The sequence below is a fragment of the Diceros bicornis genome, chromosome 22, assembly GCF_020826845.1.
Source record: "Diceros bicornis minor isolate mBicDic1 chromosome 22, mDicBic1.mat.cur, whole genome shotgun sequence".
NCBI lineage: Eukaryota > Metazoa > Chordata > Mammalia > Perissodactyla > Rhinocerotidae > Diceros > Diceros bicornis.
The window spans coordinates 25,024,637-25,041,113 of NC_080761.1; the positions used below are offsets into that span (position 1 = coordinate 25,024,637).

At 43.4% G+C, this 16,477-nt stretch overlaps 1 protein-coding gene across 3 annotated transcripts in view; it reads left to right on the forward strand.

The window, feature by feature from the left end:
• DOCK8 (dedicator of cytokinesis 8) overlaps nt 1-16,477 on the forward strand; it is a 203,806-nt gene that overhangs the window by 130,204 nt on the left and 57,125 nt on the right. For 2 of the 3 annotated variants that reach the window (XM_058565710.1, XM_058565712.1), the window contains 5 exons: nt 2,222-2,386; nt 3,570-3,739; nt 6,426-6,521; nt 9,644-9,739; nt 16,110-16,259. In XM_058565710.1, the coding sequence (XP_058421693.1) occupies nt 2,222-2,386; nt 3,570-3,739; nt 6,426-6,521; nt 9,644-9,739; nt 16,110-16,259 (677 nt within the window). The remainder of the gene's footprint in view (nt 1-2,221; nt 2,387-3,569; nt 3,740-6,425; nt 6,522-9,643; nt 9,740-16,109; nt 16,260-16,477) is intronic. The other variant, XM_058565711.1, reaches the window with a different exon arrangement.

The following is a 16,477-nucleotide window of genomic DNA, read 5'->3' on the forward strand; positions in this document are numbered from 1 at the left end:
CTTTTAGCAAATTAACACGAAATACATTGTGTAAGAGTTCCTTTGGAAATAATGTCGTGTAAGACGTGGGACCAGTGGTTCTCCTGACTCCTGCAGGGGGAGACTGAATGCTGTAGAGCATCTTTGTTTGACAGTGTTTTGAACTGGGCTTATATTATCCTGTGCTCGCCAGTCCGGCAGAGGTTTTTTGGGTACCATCTGTGCTCCCAGTACTGTGCTAAGAGTTGTAAGCTTTGCAATAATCGAGAGCATATCTGACCTCAGAAGACTTACAATATAGCAAAGAGCAAGCAGCACAGGATGCAAGTCCTCAAAAGGACACAGCTAAATATTACAGGTTGGGGAGAGTGCCTGAAAACATCCATCTGGGAGGATGAAGGAGGCCCCCAGAAACAAGATGGTGTTTGAGATAGCCTTGAAGGAGGGGTTGAGGGAAAGCAGCCAAAATGGGGACAGTGAAATGAGCATGGCAAAAGCAGAGAACCAAAAAAGGCATGAGTGTAGCAGGAAAGAAGTCAATAACACAGTTGGGCTGTGCAATATGAGTAAATTGCTGATGGTAGTGGAGGGTGCTTGCTGAACTGTAGGCTTTCAGAGCCAGGGAAGAGCGTGTCTTCTTAATCCCTGGTTTGAAGGGATTACATCTGGGGATGCATCTTTGTGGTTCCACAGATCAGACATCCTATGTTGTAAGCTAACATTTCACACGCGTAGCTGTCACCGCTCCAGCTGGATTCCTACAGCGCTGTGACCTTGACCCTCCCTAGATTTCTTTCTGTGCCCCCACATATGTGGCATTCTGCCTTGTGTGCTCCAGCCATTTCATATAGACTTGCTCACTAGACAACATGTTCACTCACACAATTTGAGCCTCTTCTCCATAGCAAGTTGCCACCTTGTCATGTGGGGATGATGGGGTGTTGGGACACGCAGAATAGGTGGAGGCCTCTGGTCTCCAAGCATTCATTCAGAACCTATCTGTGTCAGGCACTATGAAAGGCACAGTGGGGAGACAAGAAAGAATGAGAAATGCACTTTGCCCCAGAAGGGCTTCCAGCCTGCTCAGAGAGACAGGATGTACCACCAGAAACAGCCAAAGAATCACGTGATTTGGTTTTGTTTAAGCCCTGCACTGAGTGGTGTCAGAGGCTTCGTGGAGGAGATGGGATTGTGCCAAGCATCGAAGGGCTGGTGTGATTTTGTGGGTAGGATCAAGGAGGGCTTTTTAAATGAGGACAACAGCGTAAGCAAAATCACAGAAGTGAGAAAGAGCAGACACGTGATGGGGACAACAAGATCAGTGCCTCATTTTAAGGGAAACTGAATTTGAGCAGAAAAGGGTACAAGGTTGAATACGTAGTGTGGAGCCAAACTGTGGAGGGCGGGAGCTCCAGAGCAAGACAGTGTGTCAGTAAATCAGTCGTTTGCACTGGTCCACTGCGGGGAATGACATAATTCACATAGGTGTTTGTTTTATTTATTTTTTTGTTTTGTTTTTTTATGAGGAAGATTGGCCCTGAGCAAACATCTGTCGCTAATCTTCCTCTTTTTGCTTGAGGAAGATTGTCCCTGAGCTAACATCTGTGCCAATCTTCCTCTATTTTGTACGTGAGTTGCCGCCACAGCATGGCTTGATGAGCCATGTGTAGGTCTGTGCCCGGGATCCAAACCTGCAAATCACAGGCCGCCAAAGCAGAGCACACGAACTTCACCACTACACCACTGGGCCAGCCCCTCGTTTTTAGATTAGTCCATACACCAAGAATCTGTGTTGTGCAACAAGCGTCTCAAACCACAGTATGCATGAATCACCTGGGCATCTTGTTAAAATGCAGATGCTGACTCAGGAGGTCTGGGGTGGGGTCTGAGATTCTGCATTTCTAACAAGCTCCTGGGTGATAACGTCGGTGCAGACCCCACTGAGTAGCACCAGTTTACAGCATGGTTTAGAAAGGGGAGGATGTCTGGACTATCTCATGGCTTTGCCGGGCGCTGGTGGGAGGAGGAAGATGAAGGAAGAAATGTAGAGTCCTTTGCCATGAGCAGAGCCAGCATGCTGGAGCTTACTAAAACAACTCACCCAGCCCCAGGCCATCATCTTGACCAGCCTGGTTCTGTTGGTCAGTGGTCAGGACTCCTTGTCACTGCCCTGGAGAACATTCTACCTCAGGTTCATTAAGGACTGACTGTGGGGCCGCCCATTTTTCTCTTGCTTCCTCAGCCAACTTCTCCCAGTTTGCCTTCGAGTCGGTGGTGGCCATCGCCAACAGTCTGCACAACAGCAAGGACCTCGGCAAGGACCAGCACGGGAGGAACTGCCTGCTGGCCTCCTACGTGCACTATGTCTTCCGCCTGCCGGAGCTGCAGAGGGACCTGCCCAAGTCAGGTAGCGGTGCCCCGAGCGTGGGAGTCTGGTGGGCAGAGCGCTCTCACCCCACCCCGCCCCGCCGCCACGTAATTCAAAATAACATAAAAAGCCCGAAAGTTAACTTTCGTTTTTCAGAATGACACAAAACTTACATGAATACTGAAATTAAAAGTTTATTTCTAGATTTTTCTCTCTTGCTTTCTTCCTGACTCCCTCCCTTTCTTTATGCTCTGAGCACTTATTTTTTCTTCCTGTTTGATAATCCTTCACTGGTCTTTACCCAGTTGGTGACTTCTGATTCAGTTGAGGATCTCTTTTTTAAAAGATGAAGGAGTGACAACAGGATTCTAGGATAATAATGATAAGGAAAATAATAGATCTTTGATAGCAGTGATTCCTAATCTTTTCATTATGAAAAAGTGAATCCCTTTTCTCATTTCCCCCAAACTAAACTTTTGAAATAATAATAATCCGTTTCTCCACTCTTCTTAATTATTTACATAGGTAATAATCAACCAGAACTTCTGGTCAGCACGATATAAAAAGTAGCATCAACAAGTTCACAAAATTCCAGGCCCTAATGAAGACACTTGGCATTTTTATTAGTCCATGCAGCCTCATTTCAAGTAAATCTGTAATTTCGATTGAGTTTTTTAAAATACTGGTAATATCTTATACTCACATAATAACTTTTGAAGACATGTAAATACTTAAAGGTGAAGAACGTTGATATATGGTATATACTTATCCTCATAAAGTTCAGATGATTCCTTGGATTCTCAAATCTTACAGAACTTTATTGCATGACTTAAAAAGTTCCCATCATATAAATATTAATATATTAAAAATATCCACATTTCCAGCTTGTCTTGAGAAATCAGAAGCTCTGGCAACCCTGGGGGCTGTTTCCCCCTGGCAATAATAGGCTGGAGCTGAGTAGTAGCCCCTGCCTTTGGATGAGGCATATGCTTCCAGTTTTCCACAGTCCTCACCTCTGCCTACTGCCTTACACCCTATCTACCTACCCCCAAAACATTGCCTCCCGGGCCTCCCCTAGGCATTTGAGAAGACCCTAATTCCAAGACTTAATCTAGTGGGATTTCATTCCCCTATCTACCACATGCCTCTTCAGTTACTTCTCAAGCCCAGTAAGTGACTCTGATCCTCTTTCTGTTCACGTATCTGTACCTGGTGGGAGCAGGTGGCCCCGTCGCTCTGCCTGACCCTCGCTACCACACGTATGGACGCACGTCTGCTGCTGCTGTGAGTTCAAAGCTGCTGCAGGCCCGGGTGATGAGCAGCAGTAACCCAGACCTCGCGGGGACACATTCTGCAGCAGACGAGGAAGTTAACAACATCATGTCTTCAAAGGTAGGGAAGATGTCAAACCCTGGAAAGTGATGCAGGCTTTTTTATTTTTAACTAACACCTGGAAAAACAACACAAAATCACCCACTGCTGGTGCCCACTGTGTTGGTCAAATGCTTTAATGCTCAGCGTTAGAGTTATTAATGTTCTTTCCTTTTGAAGTGATTGAGACCATTCTGAAAGATGCAGAGGCAAGGCTGGCATTTGAGGATCTGCTCAGAGTCGGTTAACTCGGTAGGAAGTGTTTAGAGCGTAGCTGGTTTCACCGCATGGAGTCAGTGAATACCGTGAATTTTATTTTCACGGAAAAAAATTTAGCTTTAACTTTTTTTTTTTTTTGATGCCTAGAAAGGTTGTTTTTTATTTTGTTTTGTTTTTTAATATCTGCCTTTTACATTAATTTAACATCCATAGATTGATTTTCCCGTATAATAATCCTAAGGAGCAAAGCCAGATTTTATAAATAGAAACTAAGATCCTGAGAGAGTTGGTGATTGCCCTAGATTGTTTTTCCTGCCGTGAATTCTTTGCTTTTTCTTGATAAACTTTTTATTTTATAACGGTTTTAGATTTATAGAATTATTGTGAATATAGTACAGAAAGTTTTTGTATGTTCCATAGCCAGTTTCCCTGTTATTAACATCTTACTGTAGAATGATACATTTGTCACCATTAATGGACCAATATTGATATATTATCAACTATAAGTTTATATTTTATTCAAATTTCCTCAGTTTTTCCCTAATGTCCCTTCTCTGTTCCAGGATCCCATCCAGGATCCCACACTATATTTTCTAGTCATATCTCCTTAAGCTCCTCTTGGCTTTGACAGGTTCTTAGACTTTCCTTCTTTTTGATGACCTTGACAGTTTTGAGGAGTACTGGTCAGGTATTTTGTAGGATGTCTCTCATTTGAAAAAATTTTTTTAATTATGATATAATTCACATACTATTAAGTTCACCCTTTTAAAGTGTATAACTCAGTGGATTTTTTTCACAAAGCTACCATGAATTCTTAGTCTGAATTTTCTTTCCAGTTATCTGTGGCCTCAGGGTAGCTAAGCTTTTAGAGTAATATTATTTCCCCTGGTTAGGATAAATCAAACTCTCTAGGTTTTGACATAGTTTCCCTTACAAAGTCCACCCTCTTGAGATAGTATGTTGTGAGAAATGGAGTCTGGAGACCAGGGTTGGGTCTTGGCTCTGACATCACCAGCTGTGTGGTCATAGACAAGCCAGTTCCCGGCCTCCGTAGAGGGTCTGGACCTTGGATGAACTTAAGTGTCATCTGTGGGTCCACTCTTAGAGATATTGATGATCAGTTGCACATATGAAATTGTTGATATTCTCACCTTTTTGATTTACACAATCAACCAGGGATGTGCTAGAGCTGGCTCACACCAGTTTCTGAGAGCTGACTATTAAAATTTTCAGGAATTTTTTGAATCAGTTATTAAACACAGACATTATTAAAAATTAAATTATATAAACTAACAAATAAGTTGTATTAAAGACAAAGATAATCTAAATGCAACGTGGTATCCTAGATTGTATCTTGGAACTTAAACAGGACATTAGTGGAAACACTGATGAAATCTGAATAGTCTGTGGTTTGGTTAATAATAATGTGCCAATGTTAATTTCTCAGTTTTGACAAATGCACGGTAGTTACGTAAGATATTGACATTAAGGGGAGCTGGGTGAAGGGTACATAAGAACTCTCTGTACCGCCTTTGCAACTTGTCCATAAATCTAAAATTATTCCACTTTAGAAAGGTAGTACTTAAACCTCATCCTTTCCTAATTATTTTACTACATTTTACTATTATCTGTGTTCTTAAGGTTATGTCTAATGTATCTATATGGTGAAAATACTATATAATGGTTTGCTACTGCACATCGCTTCCCAACACTGTGTTCAGTGACGTCATGTTAACTTGAGATCAGCCATGATGGAAGCATTTACAGCACAGAAATTGACAAATGCTCCAAATCAGCCCCTCCTCCCGAGAGCTGGTTGTTAACGACTTTCCAGCACACCATGGTTCAACCTCATATCTAAGGTCCCTTTAAGCAGTATCGTTTTCTGGTTGCCCAGGGGAGAAGTGGTCTGTAATTATCGTTGACAACCTTGATCGTTACAGTTTCCTTTAATAAGACAAAATATTAAATTTCTATGTAGACTGGGTTAAGAATTGTCCAATTATTTTGTAGCAAGGGGAGAAAATTTTGTCCAACTAAAAGAACAGAGTATAATCCTTCCTTTCAGAAGTGGTTTTTGACAATCTCTTAAATACAGTGTTTAGGAGACTAGGTTCAGTACCATACTAACCCACAAAGAGGCACTGTTTCCACACATTTTTTCCTGCTCTCCCAATAAGTCAGAGACTCTTAGAATGTTGAAGGGACTATTCAGCACCTCCTTGGTACTTAACTGGGTTTTAACTATAGGTTACTACACACCAAACTGTTAACAGTGATTATCTCAGGAGCAAATGGAATTAAGTGAAAAGTTACCTACTTTTCTTTGTTTTATATTTATTTATGGCAATTGTTTTACCTTTGTAACCAGAAAAAAATAAGAAATACATTTAAAATGAATTCTGAGGTTCTGATTTCCGGACTGCTGGCTCATCATTCCAATGGACCACTGTCAGCGGACTGTTGAGTCATGGTTTGTCTATTTCAGATTCCTGATCGCAACTGCAACCGGATGTCTTACTATTGCTCTGGCAATAACGATGTTCCAAGTTCAACCGCAGCCCCAAGGCCAGCCAGCAAAAAGGTACTGAGCAGGGCAGGGTGAGGATAACTTGCCCATGCCCTCTCACTGTAATTGAAAATAGCCACCATCAAAGTGCTCTCCTGCCTTGTTCCCGTCCTCCTAATAGACACACACACACACACACACACACACATTTGCAGCCTGTCTCTTATTCTCCATTTTTTGACCACCTAATTACCTATTAATTAGTGGTTCTCCAAATTTACTGTGCATCAAGAGTACCTGGGTGGCTTGTTAAAACTGATTGCCAGACCCCACCCCCAGAGTTTCTGATTCAATAGATCTGAAGTGGGGCCCAAGAATTTGCATTTCTAAGACGTTCCCAGCTGATCCTGGTCCGGGGACCACACTTTGAGAACCACTCTATTAGCTTCTTATTTAGTAGAAGGTGAGCTGGGGACAGTTCATCCTCAACAAAAGTAAATGGCAATAATTAGGTATCATTTATTCCAATAGTATATCAAGTCACATGAAATACTTCCTCGTAATTCTTTCTAATCAGCCTTACCTATGAGTTCAGAGACTTTACAAGCTGTTAAACTGCTCACCAGAACTCCTTATATTAAAATTCTCCAATTGTAATCACAGCCTGTGTGGTCTAAGGGATGGAAGGAAAAGGAGCTGTCTGTCACAAGTCTTCTCCTCTGCCAGGCACCCAAGAGTTGCACCATTATAGGAGCTACTTAAGTTAACGTCTTGAGTGTCTTTCAAGACCCCTATTAAAATGTAAATATGCTGATTGGAAGGGTAACAGAGGAAGCCATTTACAACAGCTGACACCACAGGGAAATGTTTATTAAAAAGGCAAGGAGGGAATGAGCCGGAGCCCGGATTGCTTCGGAGTAGGTGGGGGAAGGACCATGTGTGGGGAGGCCCTGCCAACCCTGCCCTGCAGACTTTGCAGTAATCTGGGCACTGTATGTCTGGGGAAAGGTACCGGGAGTTAATTATAAAAGAAGAAATGAAAGAAGATATGGCTAAGTGCTGAGAATAAATTTTTCAGTTACTCTAAAACTTAGCATTGGGCTTTGCAGTGACTGGTTACAAGTACCATTTTCCTTCTTAAAAACCATGATTTGCCTCCTGCCTGCCTTCCTTAAGGCAGGGCCTGATTTCTTCTGGGCACAGTCATGTTTGGTTCTGCCATTACCTTGTTTTGACTTTGTTTCTGGTCATGTTCATCACCAGAAGGGAATCATTTCATTTCGGAGGGAGGTTTAGCCAGTGTGTTTCTTTAATAACTCAGCAAACAAGGTTTAACTGCTTAGCTATTTTCTATAACCTCCAGAGCAAGGTGTTCTTGTAATAATGTTGCCCAGTAAGCAGCATAAATTACTCTAAGAAGCAGCTTAGCCTCCTCTAATCTCTTCTTGCCATAAGACTCTGGCAGGCAAACTGACCTATTTTCCAGAGGTTACCTTTGAAGCTAGTGGAGCATGTCTTTCTTACAGCGGGAAGATCTGGGTGTAGCCGAGTTACATCGTGTGCACGCTGAGATGACCTGCTAGATTAACACTCAGCCTCATACCTGTCCCAGATGGAGGGGCTTCACTTAAGTCTCACATCAGCAGACATGTGTGTTAACGTGTGTTAAGGTTATAGAGGTTTGGCTCACCTGGCAGAGGGAAGTGGCACATCTGACAAGCTGAAACACTGGCATGCTCTGTTCAACACCATTAACTGGCTTTGGATGTAAATAGTCAGAATATCCAGACACCTGCACATAGATTTTCCATTTGTCCCTTTTAGTTCAGCTGAGTAACTCTCAAATTTTGAAGTTCATAAGAATTAGTAAGTTGGGTTGCATGCATACTGTACATTGTGGGTAATTTAAAGGTTTGTCAAGGGCAATCTTTGCTGTAATCAATTTTTGCTTTAGGTGTTGAATTTAAAACTTAACTACCACATAAGCTAGTACCCTAGGGTATGATATTAGGGTGTTCAAGTAGTTTTAGCTTTCTTATCCACAGAACAATAAAAAATTAGTTCGTCTGTATTTGTTCTAGGTTTTGTGGTCATTAGATGAATGAAATCCATAGAAATGCCCTGACATCGTTTTTTATGTTAGTTAGGGTGACCAACAATCCCAGTTTGCCCAGGACTGAGGGCATCCCTGCGATGCAGGATTTTCCATTTTAAGACCAACACAGGCCAGGCAAACTGAGATGAGCTGGGCACCCCACCTTTAGTCTTGAACTTCCCCATCAAAACTGTTGTCAAGAACATTAACAAGTAGCCAGATATACTAGGGAATGGGAAAGATACAAAAGGCACTAAAGTCACCGTCTGCCACATTTGCTGTCAGGCAGTCAGATGACTTAAAGGGAAGCGTAGACGTAAAGTGGAGCTGAGGAACTTACAAGTATCTGTTCCTGGGACCTAGCAATTTAGAAGTTGTGAGTTCAGGCCACTACCACTACTCCTTTTAAGGCAGAGGATCTACTCATAAGCCAACCCATCACGTTTCCCACAAAGCCATCGTGGATATAAAAACAAGAATCGTCCAATCTGGAAGGGCATTTAGATACCATCTAGATAGTGATTCTCTAATTGTGGTCCCCAGACCAGCAGTGTCAGCATCACCTGGGAACTTGCTAGAAATGCAGGTTCTCAGGCCCTGCCCCAGACTTAATCTGAATCCAAAACTCTAGGGGTGGGGCCCGCTGTCTGTTTCTTCACGAGCGTTCGAAGGGATTCTGATGCACATTCACGTTCAGGAGCCACTGGTGTCAAACAACTTGATGGATGAGTTTATGGATGAGAAAACTGAGGGCAAAGAGAGGAATGGCTTGCACGTGGTCACACAGAGGGTTTGCAGCAGAATCTGACAGTAACAGACAGTCCCAGGTCTGACTGCTACCCCAGAATCGGCGTCACTCCATGCTGAGGCCATCCCTTCAAACCCAGCTCTCCTGTACCATACCACCAGCGGCCTTCTCCTACCTGCCTAAAATGCCCTCCAGTCTTAGGTTATTTCAGCACTGACCATCCACCTGTGGTCTAGGACATCTTGGACACATGTGTTAGTAACTAACAAGCTATTACAGCTGGTAAAAAAGGAAAGAGGTGTTGGTGTGTAAAGCACTTGCCGTCATAGTCTGGTTTTTGTGGTTGTTGTGCAGCATTTCCACGAGGAGCTTGCCCTGCAGATGGTGGTCAGCACCGGGATGGTGAGAGAGACAGTCTTCAAGTACGCCTGGTTCTTCTTTGAGCTTCTGGTGAGATTCTTACATGTTTACATCTATGCTCACTAGGGCATGAAAAGCACATTGCAGAAAAGCAGTAAAGTTTCCCGTATCAGGAGCTGACATTTTATCCACTGAGTTGCTCCTGCTGAAAACCTGGGATCATTCCTTGGAACCTAACTCCCCCTCACCCCTCCATCCATATTCTGCCAAATCTTGTTGACTCTACCTTGAAAATCTACCTCCAGCCTGTTGCTTCTCACCATTTTCACTGCTCCCCACCTGGCCAAGCCACTGTCATCTCACATGTGCCTCTTGCCGTAGCCTCCTCTTTCCCCCACCTGCGTTCATTTCTGCCCTCAGCCCATCCATTCTGCACAGGGCCGCCCATATTAAACAAGATAAGGTCACTCTCTTCTTTAAAGCCCTTCAGTGACTTTCAGGGTACTGGAAATAAAGTACAAAATTTTATCATGGCGTAAAAAGCCCTTGTATGATTCTGTTTACCTTCATCTCTAACCTCATCTCATGCCGTATTCCCGCCTCATTCAGCCACATTGTTCCCATTTGGGGTCTTTGATGATGCCAAGGCCTTTTCGGCTTCAAAGCCTTTTTCAGATTCTAGCCCCCTCCCCACCTTTTTTTTTTTTTTTTTTTTTTTTGTTTATTGCAGTAACATTGGTTTATAACCCTCCCCACCTTTCATCTCCCCATGAACACACTTTTTGGGTGCTTCTCTTTGGGTTTTAACTTTAACGTCACGACCTCCGAGAGGCCTTTTCTGACCACCTGTGCTGTAATATGTCTTCCACTCCGTTGTTCTCTTTTTAAACACTCTATTTTCTTCCTAGCACTTATCACAGTTTATAAATGTTTTTCTGTCTTGCCTATTAGGTTTCTAGGATTTGGGTCTATCTTCTTCACTATCCTCTCACTAGCCCAGAACACAGCTTGGCATCATATAAGCACCAACTAATATTTCTTGGGGAAAAAAAATGAAACTCAAACTGTTCACCTTCAACTTCTATCTGATCTCTAGCATAAAATCAAAAGGTACAATCATATGCCTTAATTTTAAAACAGAGAGAATAATACTTCTTTTTTGTTTAATTATTACTGGAAGTGAAAGGATTTTACCATAAAGCCACAATAAGCATTTTGTCACCGTTGATAAATGGAGATGTGTTGTGATATGATGTTAAGTGAAAAAAGGTATAAAAACAGACACCAACTACAAGAAAATGCACATACAAACAATCCAGAGGATAAGGAGTGGATTGAGATTTAGTAATAGAGTTAGCTTTATATTTACTGGGTTTTTCCTCTGTGACATTAAGTGAATAATTTTTTTTTGGAAGAGAGAGAGAGATGATAGGATTTCCACCTGGGCCCTGGCTTATCTGTGCAAGTTCAAGCCACGGAAAAGGGAAAAATACTGAACAATAGGACATTGAGAACAACGAGGTCCAAGGAAACAAATATAAAACACACACTGGGGAGGAAATGGGAGTGATGTGCAATAAGATTAAAGAAGTCAGGCCAATGCCACAGAAACTCAGCCAGCTTTCAAATCCTTAGAGTTTCACCAAGTTTCGACCCCTAGTTTGAGAAAGGTTTTGCTGGAGAGCTGTCTTTTCAAAGCACAGTCTCAAATCCCTGCAACAGAATCACCTGGGGGTGCTTAGTAAAAATAAAGCCGATTCTTGAGACCCTTCCTGGAACTACTGAATGCAATGAGAAGGAGTGGAAGCCAGCAGTGTGCATTTACCTGTCTTCCTAACTGACTTCTAAGCACACTGAAGATCCACCAGTCCACACCACCTCTGCTCTGTGAGACCTAAACAGAGCTAGGGGTCTTTCCAAATTTGTACCCTGCCATCACCAGGATTTGCATTCTAAAAGCCAAGCTGATTAAGATGGGAGGCTGCAGCTCACAAGTCTTGGGACAATAGCATTAACAGTGAGACATGAGCTCTATGCTCTGGGAGGAAATGGACTGGTCGTAAAACTCTTTCTTGGGGCCGGCCCCGTGGTAGGGGTTAAGTGCACGCGCTCCGCTGCTGGCAGCCCGGGTTCGGATCCCGGGCGCGCACCAACGCACCACTTGTCAGGCCATGTTGTGGCAGCGTCCCACATAAAGTGGAGGAAGATCGGCACGGATGTTAGCTCAGGGCCAGTCTTCCTCAGCAAAAAGAGGAGGATTGGCAGATGTTAGCTCAGGGCTGATCTTCCTCACACACACACACACACACACACACAAAACTCGTTCTTGAGGCATGAGAAGTATCAAAACCAACACTTCCTGCCCCGTACATCCTGCTTCTACTTACCCATGCCTCCCACCACCAAGTTTAGGGAAGATTCACTTGGGGCATAACCCATCTATAGATAATTCTGACAAAGAATCCTAAACTGAGTTCATCTGTCAAATTGCAAATAAAAAAAAAGACGAGCAAAAACTCAGTTTGGTATTATAGAATCTCATAAAGTCCCAAAGGGAAGCAGTATCCCAATTTGAAGATGTTTTATGTCATTTACTCACACACATATGCACACACACTTCACCTAATCACTTTTAGATCTTATTTAATAGTTATATATTATAAGCACTACAGTTGTTAGACTGGATAACCAAGCCCCTAGGATGGTGGTTCTCAGACTGCTACCTGAGGGTTCCAGTAGCAGCTCTAGGGAACCGTTAATGCATCCTTGAAACCTCGGTAAAGCTGTGTGTGATAACCACCCTGAGGAGTTATCCGCATTGCTCAGTGGGGGTTTGCCCAGCCCTCTAATCCAGTGAGGGCGGAGCGTGAATTCCACAACTTGTAAATCCAGGCTCTTTTCCTCTGCCTCTCCTTGGAAGCTCAAAGTTATAAAACATTGTCTTAGCCTGACATACTAACAACATGCAAAACCTTTGTATTCAGAAGTCAACTTTAATGCAGTGCTACTAGTATTATCACGTTCCCAATCAGAAGGAACTCAGCATTGCTAGGCCTGAGTGGCTCCACATGGCATCCTAGAGCTCTCCTTTGAAGGCAAGTTTGCATTCTCTGCAGGTGTAACGATGACTCTGTCCTTCATATAATCCAAGTAACAGCTGGCGTCCCTGCAGAAGGAGAAATTAGAACATCTAAAGTGTATTGAGCATCTTAGTATGTACACGTCTGGCACCATTTTAAGAATTATCTCCTTTAAGGCGGGAGTTTTCTGTCATCCCCAATTTACAGATGGGTTTGGAGGAAAGGCGGAGGCCATAACAAGGAGTTTCTAAGTCTGCCTAAAGCTTTGTCAGTACCACTTCTCTGCCCTTAATTGCAAGGAACTAGGAGCCATGGGAAAGGTGAAAATTGCTTTTGATCTTCCACATTTATTTACTAGGTCTCGGTGGGCCCAGAAGAGAAAGCAAAAGCTAGAGCTGATAGCTCTCCTTACCACTAGAAGTCCCTTGTGGTCAACAGATGAGGTAGTTGAAAAGAAACCTCTTGCTGATCTGAGCACAAGGAGGGGGTTGGTGAACGTGCAGGTCACACAAGACACTGGTTACCCAGGGCTCTGCAGGTGCTAACCTAAGTCTGTCAGGGTCCTGGCAGGACAGCGTTGGCATTACTCAAAGGGGTTAACTGAAAAACATTTATCAAAGGGCCTCTGCCCAGGGTGTACGCAAGGTTACAAGAGCAGATAACGGTTGGTGAGGCACCCGGGGAGTAGCAAGTGCCGGAAGCCTTTATCCTAGCTCTAAAGAAGCAAAGGTAGGGAGCAGTGTAACTGGGGCCGGGAGACAGCTGAGGCAGAGAAGAGGCGCCACATCACAGGAGCTGGAGTCTTAGAGAAATGTAGCTCCTGCCAGAACCACACTGTGGCAGGGATGAGGGCCAGGGAGTGGATAAACACCCAGACCTCTCTATTCTCCTGCTCACTGAGCCCTGCGGTGCCTCCCATTGGCCAACTCCCACTAGAAGCCCAAGGACAAGGAGTCCTGAATGACATAGTCCATAAAGATCAGCTTCTCAAGGTTCAGGGATAGACAGAGAAGGGCAAGAAATGGACCCAGGGGCTGGGGCGGAGGTGAATGGAAACTGTCAGCCCCAACCAGAACTTTGCAAGGAAACTGATCTCAGACTCAGACTGGGCGCCCAGTCCTCCACACGTTGTTTGTGCCTTTGCCTTATGGATGCCAGGAAGTTATTTAAAAACCAAAACAGTTTTTTCCCAAGAAGCTTGAAGAGAAAGAAACTACAGCCTCCTTGGGCTTAGCCAACAACCTGGGCTGTTGAACACCCTTCAGTTGTGTTAATGTCTAAGCGCTAATGAACAACCACTCTGGCATTAGAGCTGTTGAACACAATCCTTGGGTGAATTTCACACTTGCTAATGAATAAATCTCTGTGCTTCTAGAAACTGCTGAGCCAGGCTTTGGGGACCCAGAGGTAAATGGGTGACCTAGTTTACTCAGGATGTGAAGTTCTGCACCAAGTGGTTCTTTAGAGGTAACCCTGCTTTGAATGGGCCACAGAGGCCAATATGGGGGAAAACTTTTCCTGCCTTACCCCACCCTACAAATAATGGGCCAAGCATCCACAGTATTTCTACTGGATGTTCCTCTCTGGAGATCCAAAGGACACAGTGGTTGGCAAGTTGCTGACAGTCTGGAAAGAGGCCATTAGTTGGAAGTAAGGTATTGTGAGAATTATTTATTTGGTTGTTGGATGGCCAAACTCAGCAGGCAGGAGCCAAATACAACAGTGAGTTCCAAAAGCCTGATGCTGGGGTGGGTTAGCCAGCGGAGAATCAGGATTGGGGTAGCCCAAAACAAAGAGGTCTTGTCTTCCTAGGTCCTTTGTTAGGAGCATAGCAAGAAAGACACTTTTGTCAGACAAAAATGGGTTCCAGTTTCCACTCCTCATTCAGGTCCTTCCACCAAGCATATGAGACTCTATAGGGTACAGACCATCCGTGTGTCCTGAACCAAGAAGGACTCAACAGCAAAGAGAAATCATGGTTCTTGCACTGGGCTTCAGGATTTTATGTTCTTAGGTCTTCCCCATGCCGGCCATGGCATTATCTTAAAACACGAAACACATAAAACCTATCAGTCTATTTTTCTCTTCTTGTTTTACCTTCTCTTTGTTTTTTATCTGTTTGTCTCAGTGGTAATGAAAATCGCCAGTGCTGCATTCTTAGAAATCTATATTAGTGCATAAAATTTCTCCCATCTCACTCTTGGGAGTGGAGGTCGTTTTTCCCATACAGCTGTCTTTGTCCCCTCTTCTTCCAGCCCTGACCTAGGGGGTCACCTTCATGCAAATGTGGGTGGTTTAACTTCCAGGGCCATTTCTTTTTGCAGTGACTCTCTGGTTAGCCTGGACGCGGTCATAAAAATGACCTCAGAGGGTAGGCACCCAACCACAAGAGCTCCCAGTCTTTCCCGTCAGACTGTTCCTGATAGCTCTAAGCAACTTCCAGCAAGGACAAGAGGCAACCTCAGACTGTCTCAGAGGAAGCTGTATTGACCCACCAATCTCCTGGCCCCAGGAAGAAGTCCAAAAAATAAGCATGATCTAGATTTAAAATTGTGGTAGGCATTGAGCTGGTGACCTGGTCATAACACAGGCAATCACCCATTAACACATAGATTTTTATTTTAAAAATATATGTAATATAGATATACATATTACATATGTATATCTATATGATATACAAGGTATTTTATAATATATATGTATATATATTATATACAAGGTATATGTTATAATATATGTGTATATATTTTATATGCATTATGTTAGTCTTATAGAACTCAAAACGTAATTTCTCCTAGAGGCAATGTTCTAAGTAGTGGTTACGTTTCCAGCTAGCATACTGTAGAATTGTTTTTAAAAAAACTGTGCTCCCTATGTCAACTTGAAACTCAAGATTAAAGGAACATTTCTCCCTCTTCTCTTTACTGTAGTTTCAGGGACAGAAATGACTTCATTTCACATCAAAAACAGTATCGTAATCAGTTCCTTTTCATGTCCTGTGTTGTGTGCTATGATTGACGCCTAAGTGGCTGTGGGAGCCCAGTCTCAGTCTGCCTTCCCGGACCTGGGCAGTTGAGAGAAGAGGAGGCTTATGATGCTGTAGCTAAAGAATTAAGCTCCCTGGCTTTGTCAGCAGCAAGAAGGAAGCCCCCTGACTTAGGGTCAAGAAGAGGACACCCTGCCCACCTCCTGCCGTCATGGTAACCATTTGTGTGCCAGGAGCGTGTGTTGGTCCAGAGCCTGCTTGGGCAACCACCAGCGCAGATCAAGTGTTAGAAAGTCCATTGTTAATGAGCTTTTCTTCCAGCCTTTTCCCCTTTCCAGAGTGTACAAGCAGGTCACCAATTTCCATCTTGACATTTCCGCCACCCCCTCTGTAGGTGAAAAGCATGGCCCAGTATGTACATAACATGGACAAACGGGACAATTTTCGGAGGACTCGTTTTTCCGACCGTTTCCAAGATGACATAACTACTATTGTTAATGTGGTCACCTCGGAGATCGCAGCCCTTTTAGTAAAACCTCAGAAGGTAACTGTGTCATTTACTCTTTACTTTCTAAATTTTTTACCTTGAGCATATGTTATTTTCATAATCAGAGAAAAATAAGCATCATCTTAAAACAGTAATTAAAATGTAACTAACTATACATGACAACTAAATGCATATATTATACTGGACGGGACCCTGGGGTGGGGCTGGGGGATTGCTATAAAAAATTGCAATATGAAATTTCAATAGTTTAAGTT